Here is an 18,431-nt window from a genome sequence, read left to right on the forward strand (position 1 = left end):
CTACGACTAATGTCGGATACGGAGCGGGAAGCTTCCCGGATCGCGTCCAGGGCAGCCAGCTGGGACTCAATCCCTGCCAATGTGCGGCGGAGGTCCTTTAAAATACCAGCACTATTTGGAAATACATATCCCCCTAATGTAAGCTTTAAAGGGCCACAGTGCTAAAGTGTGCAGAGGCCAAAAACTACCAATATCAGGTCACAGAAAAGGCAAAAAGTTTAGGGGTGAACCTGCCAAAAGGGCCAAGTCCAACAGTTTGTCAAAACTCTAAAGCCGCGTTTGACCACATATCTAGGGAGTCTCTTTTGACCAAGCTCTCCAACTGCGGAATACCGCCCAATTTATAGAAATGAATTATCCAGCTTCATACTAACACCTGGATTCCAGTTAGGATTGGCACTGGATCGCACTTATCTAGAAAAATCTCTACAACATTGGGAGTAAAACAGGGATGTGTGCTAGCCCCGCTGGTTTTTAACTTTTTTCTAGCCGACCTCTCAGTAGACCTGGACACAATAAATAGTCACCCGAGGATTGGTTGCGCACCGATCTCCAATCTCTCATATGCAGATGACCTCGCTCACTTTAGTCGCACAAGAGTCGGACTGTAATGGCTGTTAAACACCCTATGTGCGCATGCTATCAAAAACAAATTGGCACTGAACCGCAAGAAAACTCAAGTGGCAATACTTGGCTTGAAGCAGTACAGAGGTGGTGGTTGGTCGTGTGACAATGTCCAAATTCCAGTTGGCAAAAACTATAGGTATCTAGGATTCCATATCGATTCAAGGGGCGCCCTAACAAAACTTTGCCAAGAAATTGCTTTGAATGCAACAGCCTTTCAAGTTAGCCTCTCTAAGCTCTCCAGTAAGCCGACTGATTCCAACCTAGCCGCACTGTTGGAAGTAGTGCGTGCCAAGATAGACCCCATTCTGTCGTACTGCTCTGGGATCTCCCTTGGCAAGGTTAGCACCACCCTTAATCAACATTAAGGCTCCCGGTTTTCCGTTTTTATGGATTTTTACAGATAATCTGCATTTATTTTTAGAAGTGGATAAATACAGAAACTTTGGCCTCTTTTAAGTGACTCTGTACTGTTTTTCATGAATTATAGGCCAATACCTGAGCAGATGGACAACATGGGAAATAAAAAAAAAGAATAAAATTTCATTAAATAATGCCATGTTTCAACATACATGTGTTGTATAATTCTAATATTTACCAGTGGATGTTTTGTTATATAATATTTGGCAACTAAAATAGCTAAATCAGACAGACATCAAAGTATGAATGTTTGTCCGTCAGTTAAAAATAATATGGAAATGTACAATTTTACAACTTCATTTATCTGCAAAACACAAAATAAATATGAATGCATACATACAAAGTGGGCAAAAAATAAATACGGATAAATACAGACGGAAATGCTAAAAAAAAAAAAGTACCATAAAACTGGGAGCCCTAATCAACATACAACCAAAATCTACAAAAGGGTGCTTCGGCTACCTAAAAGCTCATCTGCCACTCAGATTCAACTGGAGCTAGGCCTTCCAAAGTACGTTTTGCAAAGCATGAGGTTGTTCATTAATCTTTGTCTCAAACTGAGACAGGCCAGTGCCGGCACCCTTAGGTCCGTGCTTTGGTTGACCCAGCATTAATAACTGCATTGGGCCACATAGCCGCTACTGTAACACATGCAGGTCACAGTTGTCAGCAGATGAACTCTGGATTATTAATCCTGGGGAGAAAGCTTTTAAATTAAGTATCAAAAAACATGTCCAACTGTGCTCCAGACTGTTGGACAGAGAGCCTCTAGCCAAAAGGAAGCACGCATGGACAGTAATCAGTAAGTATCAGCCGGCCTCTCCCTTGCCATACCTGACCTGTTCTTTTTCTTTACACCTAAAACAAGATTCTTGTCCCTTAGGATGGGAGAGTGGCTTTTCTTGAAACACCTACTTCTATGGCGGCGCCCCTCAGTTGACCTTGCATGCAAAGGCTTGGGCAAATCAGACAAATCAAAGGAGCACATTGTTTGTATTTGCCCAGCATTGTTGTCCTTGCGCAGAACAAAGCGACCAGAGTGGAATAAACTGAGAGTCCGGACCTGTAGGCAGGGCATCATAGCTACCTTGAACCCAGAGAACATGATTTTTAAAATGTATCTCCCAATTTTTATCCACGTGGCTTACTGTCAATTCATGGTCCCGCCGCTGTAAATTTAACTAAGTCATGGTGAAGCTTTCCCACTGCTTGCCCCTTTTAAAGGCCCACAAATGAAGAAGCCGCGGGCACCAGCTGACGGTATGAACTGTCGTATAGACTTAATGGGGGTGTTGTCACTTTTTCTATGTTTTCATAGGGATGAATTTTGCTCATCCTCCTTTAAATACTTTTTTAAGCATGTTTTAATGATGAAATTTGTACTATGTGCTTTTGTGATTTATCTTTTAAATCGAAGAAAGCTGGCTGAGTTGACTCTCAATCAGGTCTCCGGGCTCGATGTAGCACCGAGACTGCCCTCCTTGAAGTCTCAGACTACATTATAGCTAACCTCAATTTAAATACTCCAGTCATGGTGATGCTTTTGGATCTTTCGTGCTATTCAACATGGTTTCTCATGATATTTTGTTGGCGAGATTTAATATGATTAGTGTTAGAGGTCTAGCCCATGGCTGGCGTAAATCCTTTATTAGTGGGCAATTCCAAGCTGTCTTTCTCCTGAATTTCTATGGTTTTGTAAGAGTGAAAACTGAGCCTAACTGGTAACCTTTTGCTTTTTCAGGGAATTTCTAAGGTTTTAAAAAATTCTATTTCTTAATAAAAGATCCCTGTAACCTTTGTTTTTGTCAGTGAATTTCTAAGTTTTTTAAATTCTATTTCCTAACTATAATGTCCATGTAATCTTTTTTTTTTCCAGTGAATTTCAAAGTTAAAAAAAATAATATTCCCGAATTGAAACATCCCGATGACGTTTGATTTCTTCGGGGAATGTATAACCTTGTTTTAAAAGTCTATTTCCTAACTGCAACGTCCCTGTAACCTTTGTTTTTTTATAGTGAATGTCTAAGGTTTTTGTAATTCTATTTCCTAACTATAATGTCCATGTCATCTTTTGGTTTTTTTTCAGTGAATTTCAAAGTTTAAAAAAAAAACAAATTCCCGAATTGGAACATCCCAATGACGTTTGATTTCTTCAGGGAATTTATAACCTTCTTTTAAAAGTCTATTTCCTAACTGCAACGTCCCTGTAACCTTTGTTTTTTTATAATTGTTTTTTTACATTTAAAAATAATCTATTTGCTAACTGTAACAACTCAGCAACCTTTGCTTTTTTCTCCAGCATATTTCGAAAGTTGTTATTATTCTGTCTCTTAACTGTAATATTTGTGTAAGCTTTGCTTTTTCAGTAAATTTCTAAGGTGCTTTTAGTTTAATTTTGCCGCTATTACGTCTCTCCTACCTTTGTTTGTTTCTGAGTATTTTAAACGTTTTTTTTAAATGTAATCTTTTAATTTTAATTACTTTTTCACTATCATACTTTGTTGAATAAATCAACGGCTTATATTTTTTAAAAATTCTATCCATGTTTTTGGTCACAGAATTTATGTTAATTGCTTAATTTTACGACAGTATGATAACACATTTATGTACTTATTACTTTTGTTAATATAGTTATTTCTCTTTGCAGGTGTGTTTTAACTATTTTTGTGTTTTTTAATAATTAAAAAATCTAATACAAAATGTAGAATTTTATCAGTTATACATTTTATATAAATACATAGGTATAATTGAAAGAATGGTTTTATTTTATTTATTTTTTGCTTTTTTTCTGAGATCCGCAGTTCCTCTGCAGTACTACGATACACGCTAGCCAACAAGAACTTTATGGTTTTCTCGTCCGATCACTTGATCAGGATGTATCCGCGGTTGCCGAACCACGGATTCAACAACATTTTGGAAATTTTAATCTAGATATTTAGAACACTGTTTTAGTTTTTGAAATTCGAGGGGACATATTGGAGGGCAACAATTTCAGATTGTATTTTTTATTTTGGAATAACTTACGCGAGTTATGCATTTTGCGGCCTCGTGAAACTGTAGAAGGGCACCACAGATTCACTCACATGCTTGCACAGCAAAATCTCCTAATTTCATTGTCCGCGTAGGGACCACACCTTTTGTTGGCTAACACCCTATCCAACATCACTTATTTCTGAAAGAGGAGAGAGAAAGGAGAACATACATTGGAATTGCTGCCATTTTTTTAATGAAAATTCATTGGTCTATCGTGTAAATGGCTGCAGCATCATCTTCTGCTCCAGAAAAAGATCCTGTTTTCTAGAGAAGGAGGAGGGAAAAGAACAATCAACACCACGGAAGAAGGAGAGTGAAGATTGTCGTTTCTTCAGTTTACCATCTGTCGAATAGAAAGTAACTGCAAAAATAGTTAAATCCAACATCTGTGTAAAAGAACTTTCAAGAGAGGCCGTTAAAAAGTACAGTCACAGGACATCCTCTATGTGGAAGCACCTAAGACCATCCATGAGCGAGCCTTGTAGAGGATGGTCAGAGAGAAGGAAGCTTCTGCCCGTTCCTCTGGTTCTTCAGCAACTGTACCAGCACCTTCCGCGTCAGTGACAATAATCGTCTCATACACCAACGACACTCAGCTGATCCTCATCTGCGCCTGGACCGCGCCCAGCGCCAGGACCCCTGGACCCCACGCCTCTGCAACGCCAGACTGAGCTACGACTCCAGCACCCTCCACGCACTCAACACCGGACGGGACCACCCCTGCTACCGGGCCACCCCGAAGTGCACCCAAGGGCCCTTCACTTGCCGGAACTGCAGATTCACCAGCATCCAGCCCTCCAAACCACCAGCTAGAGAACCCAACCACCTCCGCTGCATCCTCCTCAACACCCGCTCCGCTCGCAAGCACGCCATCGAACTCTGGGACCTCCTAGACTCTATCGCCCCCGACGTGGCCTTCCTGACGGAGACCTGGCTGAACGCCACTTCGGCACCAGACATCGCCATAGCCATCCCACAGGGCTACAAGATCACCTGCAGAGACCGTACCAACGGAGTTGGAGGGGGGATCGCCATCATCCACAAGGACACCCTCAGAGTCTCGACCAACACAGACGACACCCTCACCGCTGCCGAGCACATGCACTTCCAGATCCACACCGACCCCAACACGACCCTCCGAGGAACACTCGTCTACAGACCACCCGGACCGAGACCACAGTTCAGCGACTCCATCGCCGACTTCATCAGCACGCACGCCCTCGCTTCCACGGACTGCATCCTCCTAGGAGACCTGAACTTCCACCTCAAGAACAACAACAACGCCAACTCCACCACACTGATCGACAACCTCGACAACCTCAGGCTCAGACAGCTCGTGACAACACCCACCCACGCCGCCGGCCACACGCTTGACCCCATCTTCACCGCAAGCCCCCACGTTTCCTTCAACCACACCACCAAACCCCGCTGGACCGACCACCACTGCATCCACTTCAGCTTCAGGAAGCCCATCACGCAGCACCGCACTCAACAGATGCCTCGACGCTGCTAGAGCAAAGTCACCAAAGACCAGCTAACCGCCACCCTCACCCAGAACCAACCCGCCGACTCCACCGATCACGACACCGCCGCCTGCAACCTCAGACAATGGATCGACGACTGTGCCAACACCCTCACCCCGCTCAAGTCACCCTCCAACAGCCACACCAGCATGAAAGCCACCTGGTTCACCGAAGACCTACAGGCCTCCAAACGAACATGCCGAAAATTGGAGAAAAACTGGCTGCGCGAACGATCACCGGACAGCTACACAGCCCACAAGCACGCCACCCGCAGTCACAATCAACTCATCAGAGCCACCAAGAGGGCCTCCTTCAAGGACCGCCTAGATAACAACACCACATCAGCAAAGAGCTCTTCAACATCGTAAAGCAACTCTCCAACCTCAGCTCCAACACCAACGACATCCCGCCTTCGCAAGACCTGTGCGACTCACTGGCCACCTTCTTCCACCACAAGATCGCCAACATCTACGACAGCTTTGGCGCCATGACCACCCGACAACCACCACCCCCACGACCACCAACCGCCAGCTCTCCTGGAAAAGCGTCAACGACGAGGTCAACAGCAAGATCCTGAACACCATCCACTCCAGATCACCATTAGACCCATGCCCTCACCACATCTTCAACAAAGCCAGCACAGCCATCGCACCCCATCTCCGGAGAGTAATCAACATCTCCTTCGAGACAGCATCCTTCCCGGAGAGCTGGAAGCATGCTGAGATCAATGCCTTATTCAAGAAACCCAAGGCAGACCCCAAGGACCTCAAGAACTTCCGACCCATCTCCCTGCTTCCGTTCCCGGCGAAGGTCACTGAGAAAAGCGTCAACAAACAACTAACCCGCTACCTCGAGGAGAACAACACCCTGGACCCATCCCATTCCCGTTTCCGCAGCAACCACAGCACCAAAACTGCCCTCATCGTTGCATCTGATGACATCAGGACCCTGCTTGACAACGGAGAAACAGCGGCCCTCATCCTCCTGGACCTGTCAGCCGCCTTCGACACGGTCTGCCACAACGCACACTACGAACACACTTACACGACGCCGGAATCCAAGAAAAGACCCTGTACTGGACCAAATCCTTCCTCTCCGGCAGAACTCAGAGCATCCGCCTCCCCCCCTTCCGCTCCAAGGCCACAGAGATCATCTGCGGCGTACCCCAGGGCTCAACCCTCAGCCCGATGCTGTTCAACATCTACATGGCACCCCTCGCCCACTTCGCCCGACAGCACAACCTCAACATCATCTCCTACGCCGACAACACCCAGCTTATCATCTCCCTCACTAAAGACCCTCACACCGCCAAAACCAACCTCCACGAAGGAATGAAGGACATCGCCGAATGGATGAAGAACAGCCGACTGAAGCTCAACTCAGACAAAACGGAGGTCCTCATTCTCAGCCCCACCACCTCAGCCTGGGAAGACTCCTGGTGGCTGACAACACTGAGAACAGCCCCGACACCCACCGACCATGCAAGCAACCTAGGGGTCATCCTCAACGCCACCCTCTCCATGACTAAGCAGGTCAACGCCATCTCCTCATCCTGCTTTAACGCCCTCTGAATGCTCTGCAGGATCTTCAAATGGATCCCCACCGAAACGAGAAAAACAGTCACCCAGGCCCTCGTCATCAGCAGGCTGGACTACGGAAACGCCCACTACGGGGGAACGCCGGCCAAGTTCCTGAGACGCTGCAACACATCCAGAACACCTAAGCACGCCTGATTCTCGACATCCCCCGCCGCAGCCACATCCCACCCCACCTGAGAGACCTGCACTGGCTCCCTGTCAACAAGAGGGTAACCTTCAAGCTCCTCCTCCACGCGCACACAGCTCTCCACAACACCGGCCCAGCATACCTCAACCGACGACTCAGCTTCTACACCCCCCCCCGCCAGATCCGCTCCGCCAGCCTCGCCCTCACCACAGTCCCTCGCATCCGAAGAATGACCACCGGCGGCAGATCCTTCTCCCATCTCGCCGCCAAGACCTGGAACACCCTCCCCACCAACCTATGGCAGACCCAAGACCTAGTGGCCTTCAAAAGACTCCTCAAGACCTGGCTCTTTGATCAGTAGCAGCACCCCCCTCCCCCCTTCAGCACCTTGAGACCCTAAAGGGTATGTAGTGCGCTTTATAAGTGTCTTGATTGATTGATAATTGTGAAGGATGTGAGTCCTTCAAAATTAATAGGTCTTCAGCTTTCTTTTTGTTAGGAGCATAGTACACCATTGTAGCACTTGATCTCTCAGAATAGCAAAGGAAAGCAGAACAGTCCAAGTCCTACTCAGCAGGCAAGTGCCTCCAGTTCTATGATATGCAACAACTACACTCAATATAAGCATTTTCCTGTCAGGGTTTTTTCTTATAAAAAGGAAAAGTACTTTAATACAAATGGACACTACTACATGCTTTGCATTAATTACAAATATATGCAACCAGGTAGATGGAAGTACTTTTGGGGACAACCTCAGAACAGTTCGAATCCCCAGCAATTTCTGAGCCCACAATCACCACAAACTAGATACAACAACACAATATAAGGGGCTGCCATTATTAATAAGTCAGGCCTACCGACAATGTCAAGGTGTCACCACGTTAGTGAAAGAAGAAACATGGTATAATCCATGACTGCAGTACCATAGAAATCAATGGGGATAGTACCAACATTCAGTACTATTCAGTGTAATATAAAGCTTTGCATTGTCAGTCATCATCATTGTCAATAAAGTATTATATCGAGTAACATGTGTCCCAGAGTACTGTTTCTACTTTTATACTACTGCCACTGCAGCTTTAGGAATAACCCACAGAGGTCCCTGCAATCCAGAGCCCATGTATCTAAAGTATAATCTTCGGAAGAGTCATTTGAAACTGAGAAAACCCTCTCCTGGGGGCATGGATGTTGCCCTTTGGCAGACTTTGAGCTACTTGCGAGTGGTATCTTCTGTGGGACTGTTGCACTTTCTGCAGCCCCCATAATACTTTGAAACAGCTCGTGCTGCCCCTGCCCATTCTGGGGCACCAAATTAGCACAATATTCTAATTTAGTAGCACACTTATGCTCTCCCCAGCGGTGTGCATATGTGACTAAGGACTTGGCACACTCATCCCCTTTTTAGGTCTCCTATTCGATGCGCATGCGCATCGAGCTTGCGAGGATATAGGGCTTTAACCAGAGTTAAACTAACTGGGCGATTTGGTGCTGTGCCCGTGGCTTTTAGGTCAATGCGCAAGCGCATTGACCTAAAATGCGCGTGCACATCACCAAATCGCCGTCTGTTCCCTCAGCCGCACTCCAGGCCCCTGCTGCTTTCACACCCTCTCCTCTCCCCGCTCCGCCCCCTCCCGTGCCCGCCGTGTCGCATTTCTCCTCCCCCTTCTGCCGCCCCTGCTCTACTGAAGCCATAAACATTCCTAGCCTCTCGGGCCTTTTGTGTACATCCTGGGGGCTCACTGTCGTTGCTGCGTGTCCCCCCTCGTGAATTTGTTTTTAGCCCTACACGTCCTACTGCTGTTTTCTCTCTTTCCCGTAGCTGCCAAGACGTTCAGAATTAAACACAATCTTTAGGGTAGTTATTGGGCATCATATTTCTTCATAATGTCTCCCAACTCACCCTCCGGCCCCCAACCCTTTCCATCCCACTTAAAGCACTGTTCCTCGTGAGCTGCTTAATGCCGCTCTTTTGTGATAATGGTTGTACCAGACAAACGGGTTCTGGGCATTTTTTTCCCGGCAAATCGACCGTTTTATAGTTTTATTGGAACAGTTTGTGAAGCTGCCGATCGAACCTGTTACACGGTGAAATCCAGCTCTCTGAAATGGAAGGGAATTACAAAGAACCCTGTGTAAGCTACACAGTACCTTGAAGTGCATGACTCACAGCTGCTTGTAAACTTAGTGACCTGCAACACTAAATTGATATGTTTGTTAGTGCGGTTACGCCCGTCCCACAGATTAAAGGTCACTCGTATATGTTGTCATTTAGTTCCCATGATGTCATCTTGGCCACAAGCCACGCAGTCGTCGTCTCTAAGGTGAATCCAGTGCCACGTGACTCACTGTGACGGCAGCATCCGGCCTGAGGTCACGTGGTGGTATTTCCTGTAAACCATTCACGGCTCTAATTGTGCGTTTGATCTCTGATAATGCAACCTTTTGTGTTTTTTGGTCACCGAATATTAGCAAGTCTGAACCTGAAAGTGCAGGTGCTTTGTTTATGACCGAAGAGCATGTCAAGTGTTTATGTCTGGCGTCAGCCCTGTACAAAGGAAAGAAAGACTCGCATGGCCGTGCAGTCCCTGCATTGCCAGGCTTGTAGTGCATCATTTCAGATGGGTGTCGTGGAAACGGAATTTTGGTAACAGAACGGCATTTTTGCCTCCAGTAATTGTCAGTCTGCACTCCAATCGCCAAAGGGCTGACTCTCAGAAATGTGCAGCCGCATTTTTTTCGGCAGTTGGGTTCCCTTTCACGCCTGTACATGCCAATGAAACTAATTACATTTCCATTTTCCAACTCCATGTTAAGGGTAGGAATGTAACTACACCCTACGGCCCTCACTCACCCTCGACGATCGATTGAGTGTGAGGTCGGTAGAGCGGATGAGACTTTAAAAAACAAAAGCAAAAATCTCAAAAGATCCTAGGGTAGGGACTGCAGTACTGAGAATAAATCAGTCACTTTACCCAACGGGTAAACGAGAAAAAAAATTATCACAACGTATCTTACTCCACCCAGCAACACCTGTTCAGTTGTAACAGGCTACCGAATCCGAATATTGCTGGTGGTAAGTCCAATGAATGCACCTTACGTACTTCAGAATAATCCTTATTCTGTTTTGAAGTCCTCTCCCTAGCCCTTCTTAAACAACTCTTGCTCCCAGCCAAATCTTGTTCGCTTTGTGATCCTTGCCATGAACGTATTTTGCACTCCGTTAATTATTCACTTAGGGCCAGTGACGAGAGCTGGGCAATCTGCAGAGAGAAACCCCAAGGGAACTACTTCACACCCCTGACTTAAACTAGAGGTGACTGGATAAGGCTGTTCTTGATCAGTAAATAATTGTTGCGCAAAGTTAAGGTAAATGAGCACATTGCTGATAAAATACATTCCCATACTAATATAATCTTCTAAATATAACGTGTGGAATATTCAAATACAAAGTTACTTGCGCTGTGTGTATTTTGCTACTGACTAAAAACGAATGTCAGTGTGTGTGTGTATGTGTATGTATATATATCTATCTAAATTAATTGCATTTTTGTCATCTGTTTAATGTAATCAGACCTTCCCAGGATTTTGCGACTTTGGGTGGCAAATCCCACGACCCAAAAAAGCAACATTTGCAGCCGAAAACCTCTAAATACACTGTATTTTTGAGGTGGGCAAAAAAATGTGCCCGCCACAAAAATACTGCAGATTTCTGCTGTCACCCTCACAACCCTCACACTCCCTCACTCGCACCCCCTCACTCGCACCCCCTCACTCGCACCCCCTCACCCCCTCACCCTCGCACCCCCTCACCCTCGCACACCCTCACCCTCGCACCCCCTCACACCCTCACCCACCCTTACCAGCATAGCATAACAAAACATAGCATTGCATAACAAAACAAAGCATAGGATGGCAAAACTAAACCTAGTATAGCAAAACATAACAAAACATAGCAAACCACAACAAAACATAGCATAGCAAAGCACAGCATAGCATAATAAAACACAACGAAATATAGCACAGCGTAACAAAACATAGTATCGCATAACAAACCATCGCCTAGCAAAACACAGCATAGCCTAACAAAACACAGCATAGCATAACAAATCAAAGCATAGGGTAGCAAAACAAAACCTAGCATAGCATACAGCATCATTCAGCACCACCACAGCATCACTCATTCAAATATGTTCTCTCAATGTTTCAAGCTTTATTACAAATGTCACAAAAAAATGTTAATATTTCACTTCTGTTCTTGAATTTTCATCACAATAAAATACACACGTTATTTTCAAAAGTTTAAGCTATTGCCATTATAAATTACAATCACTTTTATTTAAGTATTAATTATTTGAAAAAATTAAAAGCCATTGTTATTTGTAATATCAATACATCTAAGTCACGTAAATACAAAACATGTTGCATTACAAATGCTATAGGTGTCACATTCGCGAAAGTTATAACTATTGGCATTGTAAATGACAAAGCTATCAATTTAGCTATTTTAAAAACCAACACATAAATAAAATAATTGTCATTACAAGACCAATAGCTCCAACTTTTGTAATGCGAGGCCTATTGCATTTCCAATGCTTGTTGTTTCTTGTTAATACAGGGTCCTCGTGTCTAGGCTTTTCTTTTTTTGGTACTGGATGCCCTAGTCCCTCTTGGGGGACCCACATGCCTTTTTTCATTTGGGTCTCTAGGGGTGGGGGGGGGGGCTAGGGAAAATCTTTAATGCCCCTGCAGACGCTGCTGGCTCTCCACGCATGTAGCACTCTTTATTTCGGCACATGGGAATTGGCCCTAATCTGCTGTCTCCCACCCATAGCAAATGCAGGTGGGGAGATGGCTGTGTGGTACCCCCTCTCCGGGGACATGGCCATCCATGCAGCAGTGGCTTTCACTCTCCTGCCTGTTTCGGTGAGATGGTGTCTCCCAGGACAGTGTTCTAGTGCATCATGCCCTGAAGGATGATCATTAAAATTGAATTAAGGTGGTACCAACAGCCCCTGGGGACTTGGCACTCCCGAGGTAATTTTAAAGACTTTGCTGCAGAACACTATGCACTCAGCTTTCCATCCAGTCCCGCCAGCGGACAGAGCTTCAGATGCCATTTTCTGTAGCCTCATCAGCAGAGTCTATTGCCATTTCACAGATGTCCCTGGTTAAAGCTCCAGGGTCACCCAGCATGTTCATTCACCCTACTGTTCCTCAGGTGGCATAAGGGTGCCAGCACCACTGGCCCTGGAGAGACCTATCTAATCTTGGGTGCCAGCTGAAAATTCCATCCTTGCAGAGGTTCAGGGGGCCTTCTTTTTTCTGGCTGGGTATTATTTTTGTGTCACAGCCCCAAGTGCACTGTTTTCTCACATGTCTCTCCCTTTTGCAGGGTTTTTTAAGTGGGGGTGTAAAGTTCTCGAAGGCGGGCACCTCCCCAATCATAAGGTGCTGCATTATCACTTCACCCCTGTCCCAACCCTTCTGCATAGCATTCTGGGACATTTAAAAATGGTAGCTTTAAAGGATGTGAGGAAATACCTTTACTACAGTCTCATCTCCTTCTCAACTGACACAGCTGTAGATTTCTTCCATTCAAAACTGTAAAGGAGAGCCCCTCCTATGTCATGCTCCAGAGGCCATGACTTCGTCCTTTGTTTCTGTGGGTTAGAAGTTGCCCAGGCCAGGTCATTTGTGAAGAGTCAATTAGTACATGCAGATTTCCTCCCCACCCCTTCCTTTCCCAGGACTAGGCCAAGAACTGTCAATCACTATATTGTGTGGGAAGGCTTTTGATTCTCCTGCTGGCCAGCAGAGTAATAAACTTGCCTCATCAGGGTGAAAGAAGGCCTGGAATCAGTTAGCTCATAGCCTTTCAGTAAGTACTAAAGATGTACATTATGAATTCCCACTGATATTATAAAGCCTACACCAAGTCAGCACCCATCCCTAAATAGTCCATTCTGCCACAGGCTACCTGTGTGCAAATACTGGGATGAGATAGTAGTCTCATGCTCTCAGCCTGCAGACATGTGTACACGTGTGCGCACATGTTCGTGTGTAACTAGCCCAGAGGCTCTTATCCTAGCTGTACAGCAACTGCCTTATGTTGAAACATGGACAGTGGCAGTTAGCACTTTGATTCCGTTTCCACAGGCTTTAGCACAAGTGAGACTCAGTTATTGAGATTTGAAGTAAAATTCCAAATCTGGATACTCAGAAAGCAAAACATCTGGAGGGATTAAATGTGTACAGAGAAAGTAATTACTTCCAGCTCAGCCAGAGTGTCAAGGTAGATTAATATCTCCATTTGCGTGAAAAGACCAGATTTTGGTAGAACCCTTATCTCAAACTATAGAATAAGTAATTTCAATTGACGCAATGAAGCACTTAGGAAGCTTTTATATTAACCAGGCTATGGACAATAAAAATATGTTACCCTTCTGTATGCTGCAGGAGAAATATAACCTCACTAGGAACAAGATATGAAATTCTCCTCGATTAAAGAATATCTCACTATCACACACTGAAAAACAAGAAAGACTTCAAGTCTCCTGAGGTTATAAACTCTATATTTTTGTGCATAGGAGAAAAAAAATGTCAGTTGCTTTAGAAAAGCATTGGTTTTTTGGAAATATATTTAAAGATGGAGAAGCAAAATTGAAAGGGTCTGTGTGCTTGAGATACAACTACAGTAGGGATGTTTTGGTGGGTGTATGGGAACTGTAGAGGGGGGCTACCTAAGAAAAAATAGAAATGTATTCATATGAAAACGGTGCATTTTGAAGTACAACTCATCCACCACTTTGATGCAAGGTGGATAGGCTTTGGTAGTGGTTAACAATTGTTAGTGTGTAGTTCTTATCTAGATTACAATTGTTAAAAAAACATAAAGCATGCGTGACAAATAACCAAATGATGTATAGACATTGTTCAATCAATCAATCAATCAGGGAATTTATAAAGTGCGATACTCACCTGTGAGGGTCTCAAGGCACTGGTTGCAGCTCCTGTTCAATCGAAGAGCCAGGTCTGAGGTTATTACTGAAGTTGTGGAGGGTGGGGGAGCGTCTGATGTTCACAGGGAGCTCGTTCCAGGCTTTGGCTGCGATGCAGGAGAAGACTCTTCCTCCTGCTCTGGTTCTGTGGATGCGGGGGGTCTCTGTGAGGGCGAGGTCTGCGGAGTGAAGGTTCCTCTTGGGTACATGGAAGAAGACTCTCTTAGGTGTGGGTGAGCAGTTTGAAGGTAACTCTCTTCTCGACGGGAAGCCAATGGAGGAGACGTAGGTGTTGGGTCATGTGTTCGTGCCGTTGGGTTCCGAGGACAAGTCTGGCTGCGGCGTTCTGGATTGTCTGTAGCCTGTGTAGGAGGGTTCTGTTGATTCCGGCGTAGAAGGCATTGCCGTAGTACAATTTGCTGTTTATGAGTGCGTGGGTGATGGTTTTTCTGCTTTCTGGGGGAATCCATTTGAAGGTCTTGCAGAGGATCCGAAGGCAGTTGACCATTGTTTATCATTATTGTCACACGTATTGATTGCCACATGGCAGGCATGTATTTGAGGTGTCTGTGGATGCTACTGGTGGGACAGTCAGCAACCATAAGTTACCCTTTGTCTGTGTTATCCAGTTCAGCTTTTACTTGGCACTTGAATTGCTTCCCGTTCATGAAGCCACTAACTACAAGTACTATAAACCCGAAGACTGGATAATTGCCAGGGAGAACTTGAAAGATTGTCTTTGACCGTCCTCCTTCTACTCTTCCTCCCAAAATATCACTTCTCAGCAGACAATGAGGCTAACGTTCCAGGCCACTGGTAACATCTTGAATCCACAGTCGTTTACAATAGGCTGGTAGGGGGATTTCAATATCTGCTGCCAATGTCTGGTATCACATACAGCAGGGTATTGTTTTGATAACGCTTTGGAATCAGATGATTGAGAATATACACTTAATTGATGCACTTTTTCAGAAGTAGATTGTTTACCTTTCTTTTCAATGTATTTTTGATGTAGATTATACATTAACATTTAAATAAAACAATAAACATTTGGAACAACTCATTTTACACTCTGAGAGTCAGCTAAGGGGAAGGTCCTTTCATAAGATTCAATTTAATTTAAAAATCAGTGATGCACTGTTCTAAACAATTTTACGTGCCTAAAAAGAAGGAGCTCGCTACTGTCTTTATTTAAACAAAGAAAGAGACTTTGTATGGGCTAATTATGTATTTATTAATTTCACTAGAAATGACTTTTGTTTGAATTGCTATTTAAATATATTTATTCTTTACCACAGGTCACATTCCAATTCATCCTGAAGCTAAACGTGGCCACTGTCTTGCTTGGAATTACAAAGCCATTCTTTCAATCTTGCATGCCCATAAATGTGTGGTGTGCTACCTCGCTGGACATGACCACAGTGGCGGCTATTGTGTGGATGATAAAGGAATACATCACGTTACCCTAGAGGGCGTCATCGAGTCCCCACCTGGCAGCCATGCCTTTGGAACAGTATATGTGTATGCCAGCAAGATGGTAATAAAGGGTAAAGGCAGAACACCAAGCAGAGAATTGCCATACAGAAAAAGCTGACATGAGAAAAAACACATTGAGTCCTCTATTGGTCTTCAAAACCCATAATTATGGTTTGGCCAAGCTTGGAGTTGCTTTGTTGTTGAAAAAGGAACTATACCCACACCACATGATTGAGTAGCAATTGTCTACATAAGCGTTGCCTGCTAATCGGAGGTGTGCTACACTGCCATAATGAACTCTCAAGGTATTCATCCTTTTTCCTGGGCATTACGTTATCAGCACTCCCTACTTTCAAGCCTACATTAAAACCAAAGTAATGTGTGCATCATATCTTATTGAGCTCTGCAGTGGTGTTAAGGAGAGTTTTATATTGGTTTGTTCTTTTGCTTGTTGTTTGCACAGAATCTCCAAAATGTTTCCACCCAATCTTAACCAATGTAAAGAGAAAGAAAGCACTGCAGGGAATTCACTGAACTATTTTTAGGTCTTCATATTTCTTGATGGAATATGTCTGTTTTTCCAGAGAAACTGTAACGCACTTAAGTGCTATGGCCTGTAACATGCTATCTCAAATGTCACTTCTCAACAGCAATCTCGGTGCATAAATTGCAAGCTCTACAGCTATCAAGCAATAACTTTTATGCTGCTCCTTATCACTAGAGGCTGTTATTAAAATGGCTAAGAGGTGTGAACATTATAGTTAACCCGAGAGCACTTGCACTATGTGTAACTACATACATGAATTGTGATACATTGGGACCCTGCTGCCTTGCATGAATAAAAATGATGAATTGATTTTGATTGTGTTGTTATGGCATCTTTACTGTTCGTAAGCATTCTTCCCGTGCTCTGGTTGCTGTAGTGACCATATGTGTGAGGTCAGGGGATTCGAAAACAAGACTGTTGCTGAAGAACAGGTGAGGGAACTCCGTTGCACATAATTAAGAGACTTGATATAGTATTGAATCACTTCAATTTGGCAACTGGCAACTGTTTGCAGTTGTGCCAGCTGTTACAGGAGCTGATCTCACTCAGTACGTCCGCCAGCGATGCCAGGTATGTTACTTGAAGAATTTATGCGCTGAGCTTCCCACATTTAAAATTCACCTGCGTCTTTCAGTAACCCCTACATCTTGTACCATTGCTGTTGAAACATTATTGATGAAATATTTCTATACTAGAATGTGTGCAAGGACGCTTGTTACATGCTGAACATTTTCCGTTGCTGCCGTGAGCGTCGTGAGAGAGATACTGGAAGCTGTGTAAGGTCATGGGGTCGCGAAGAGTGTTGCATTCTTATGATGTTTTTTTTTTTTTGTTTTTTTTTTTGTTGTAAGACATTTATTATAAACAAATGGAAAAGAAGATGCACACTGCGTCACGCCAACAACCCGGAGGCAGGCAGCTATCAGGTAGGTCATACAAAAAGTTCAAATAAACAGATCAGATGCCGTCATCCGGCTGAGTTATTCATTCAGAGGTAAACATGAAACACAATAAAATCTTTAGCGCATGCAGTGCGTCTTCAGCGAGTAAACGGTCTTACTTTTCTTACAGTGCTGCTGACAATTGAAAGATAACGAGAATCAATGCAGCCGCCCCTGAGTAAGCAGCGGTCAATCACCCGCCACAGCGGCCGATGGAGAGGATGTGTCCCTCAGCACCGTTTTTCTCCCAACAGGAACCCCCAACAAGTTAAACCAAAAACTTCAAACATAGGTGCAAGCACGTAGAAACAGCATCCACACAACATTTCAGTCAGCAAAAAGGGTCTCTCGGGCTGCCACAGACCGTTCAGATAGAGGGCCGGCCAAAGTCAGGGCAGGCGTGTAATGGCAGTATGCCTGTGCACATGTAGGCAAAGGGCGTGTGGGGGGGGGGTGGGGGGAGGGGAGGAGGGGCAATGAATAGATCACAAGAGGGCCAGTGGGAGTGGGGGGGGGGCCAGGGACATAATCCGGGTCAGTGGGGGCAGCGGCCGCTTAGCGCGCGTCTGGGCAGGGCCTGTCAGTGTCAGCTCGAGACTACGGGAATCCCAATCAGTAACCTACGCAGCGCGCACCTTCAGCCCATGTCGTCTGAAACACTCGTAGCACGTGAGGTACCCGGGGTGTCTAAGTTCGTGCGTTCAGTAGTCCACTGTATAAACGGGCCCCATATGTCCGTGGGTCTGGAAGCGGTGGGCATGGTCTCCCAGTAGTGTGTCAGTTGTGTGTGGCCGTAAGTCACATCTCTAATCCAGCTCTCAAGAGAGGGGAGGGCAGGTCTGCCCCAGTGCAGTGCGACCTGTCGTTTGGCGTATAAAAGGAGTAACGCATGCAGTCTCCTGTCGCAGGGTTCAGTGTCCTTAACATACCCCAGCAGACCCAGCAGTGGGGACGGTGAGTCATTCCTGTGTGTGATGTGATTAATAGCGGTGAAGACCTCCGACCAGTACACACTCAGCTTGGGGCAGCTCCAAGCCACATGGATAAAGGACGCACCTTCACCCCCACACTTCCAACAAGAGGCATCCTCACGAATACCCATTCGGTGCAGCAGTGTCGGAGTGCGGTAATATCGGTGTAGGAA

General features: G+C 45.1%; 1 protein-coding gene across 3 annotated transcripts in view; it reads left to right on the forward strand.

Annotated features, from left to right (window-relative positions):
* The window catches only part of LOC147701936 (manganese-dependent ADP-ribose/CDP-alcohol diphosphatase-like), a 114,226-nt gene extending 97,565 nt beyond the window's left edge, over window positions 1–16,661 (forward strand). For all 3 annotated transcript variants that reach the window (XM_086930562.1, XM_086930563.1, XM_086930561.1), the window contains one exon: window positions 15,622–16,661. In XM_086930562.1, coding sequence (XP_086786688.1) covers window positions 15,622–15,917 — 296 coding nt within the window. In that variant the 3' untranslated portion in view covers window positions 15,918–16,661. The remainder of the gene's footprint in view (window positions 1–15,621) is intronic.
* Window positions 16,662–18,431: the final 1,770 nt, after the last annotated feature.

Source organism: Lissotriton vulgaris, chromosome 7, assembly GCF_964263255.1.
Source record: "Lissotriton vulgaris chromosome 7, aLisVul1.2, whole genome shotgun sequence".
NCBI classification, from domain to species: domain Eukaryota; kingdom Metazoa; phylum Chordata; class Amphibia; order Caudata; family Salamandridae; genus Lissotriton; species Lissotriton vulgaris.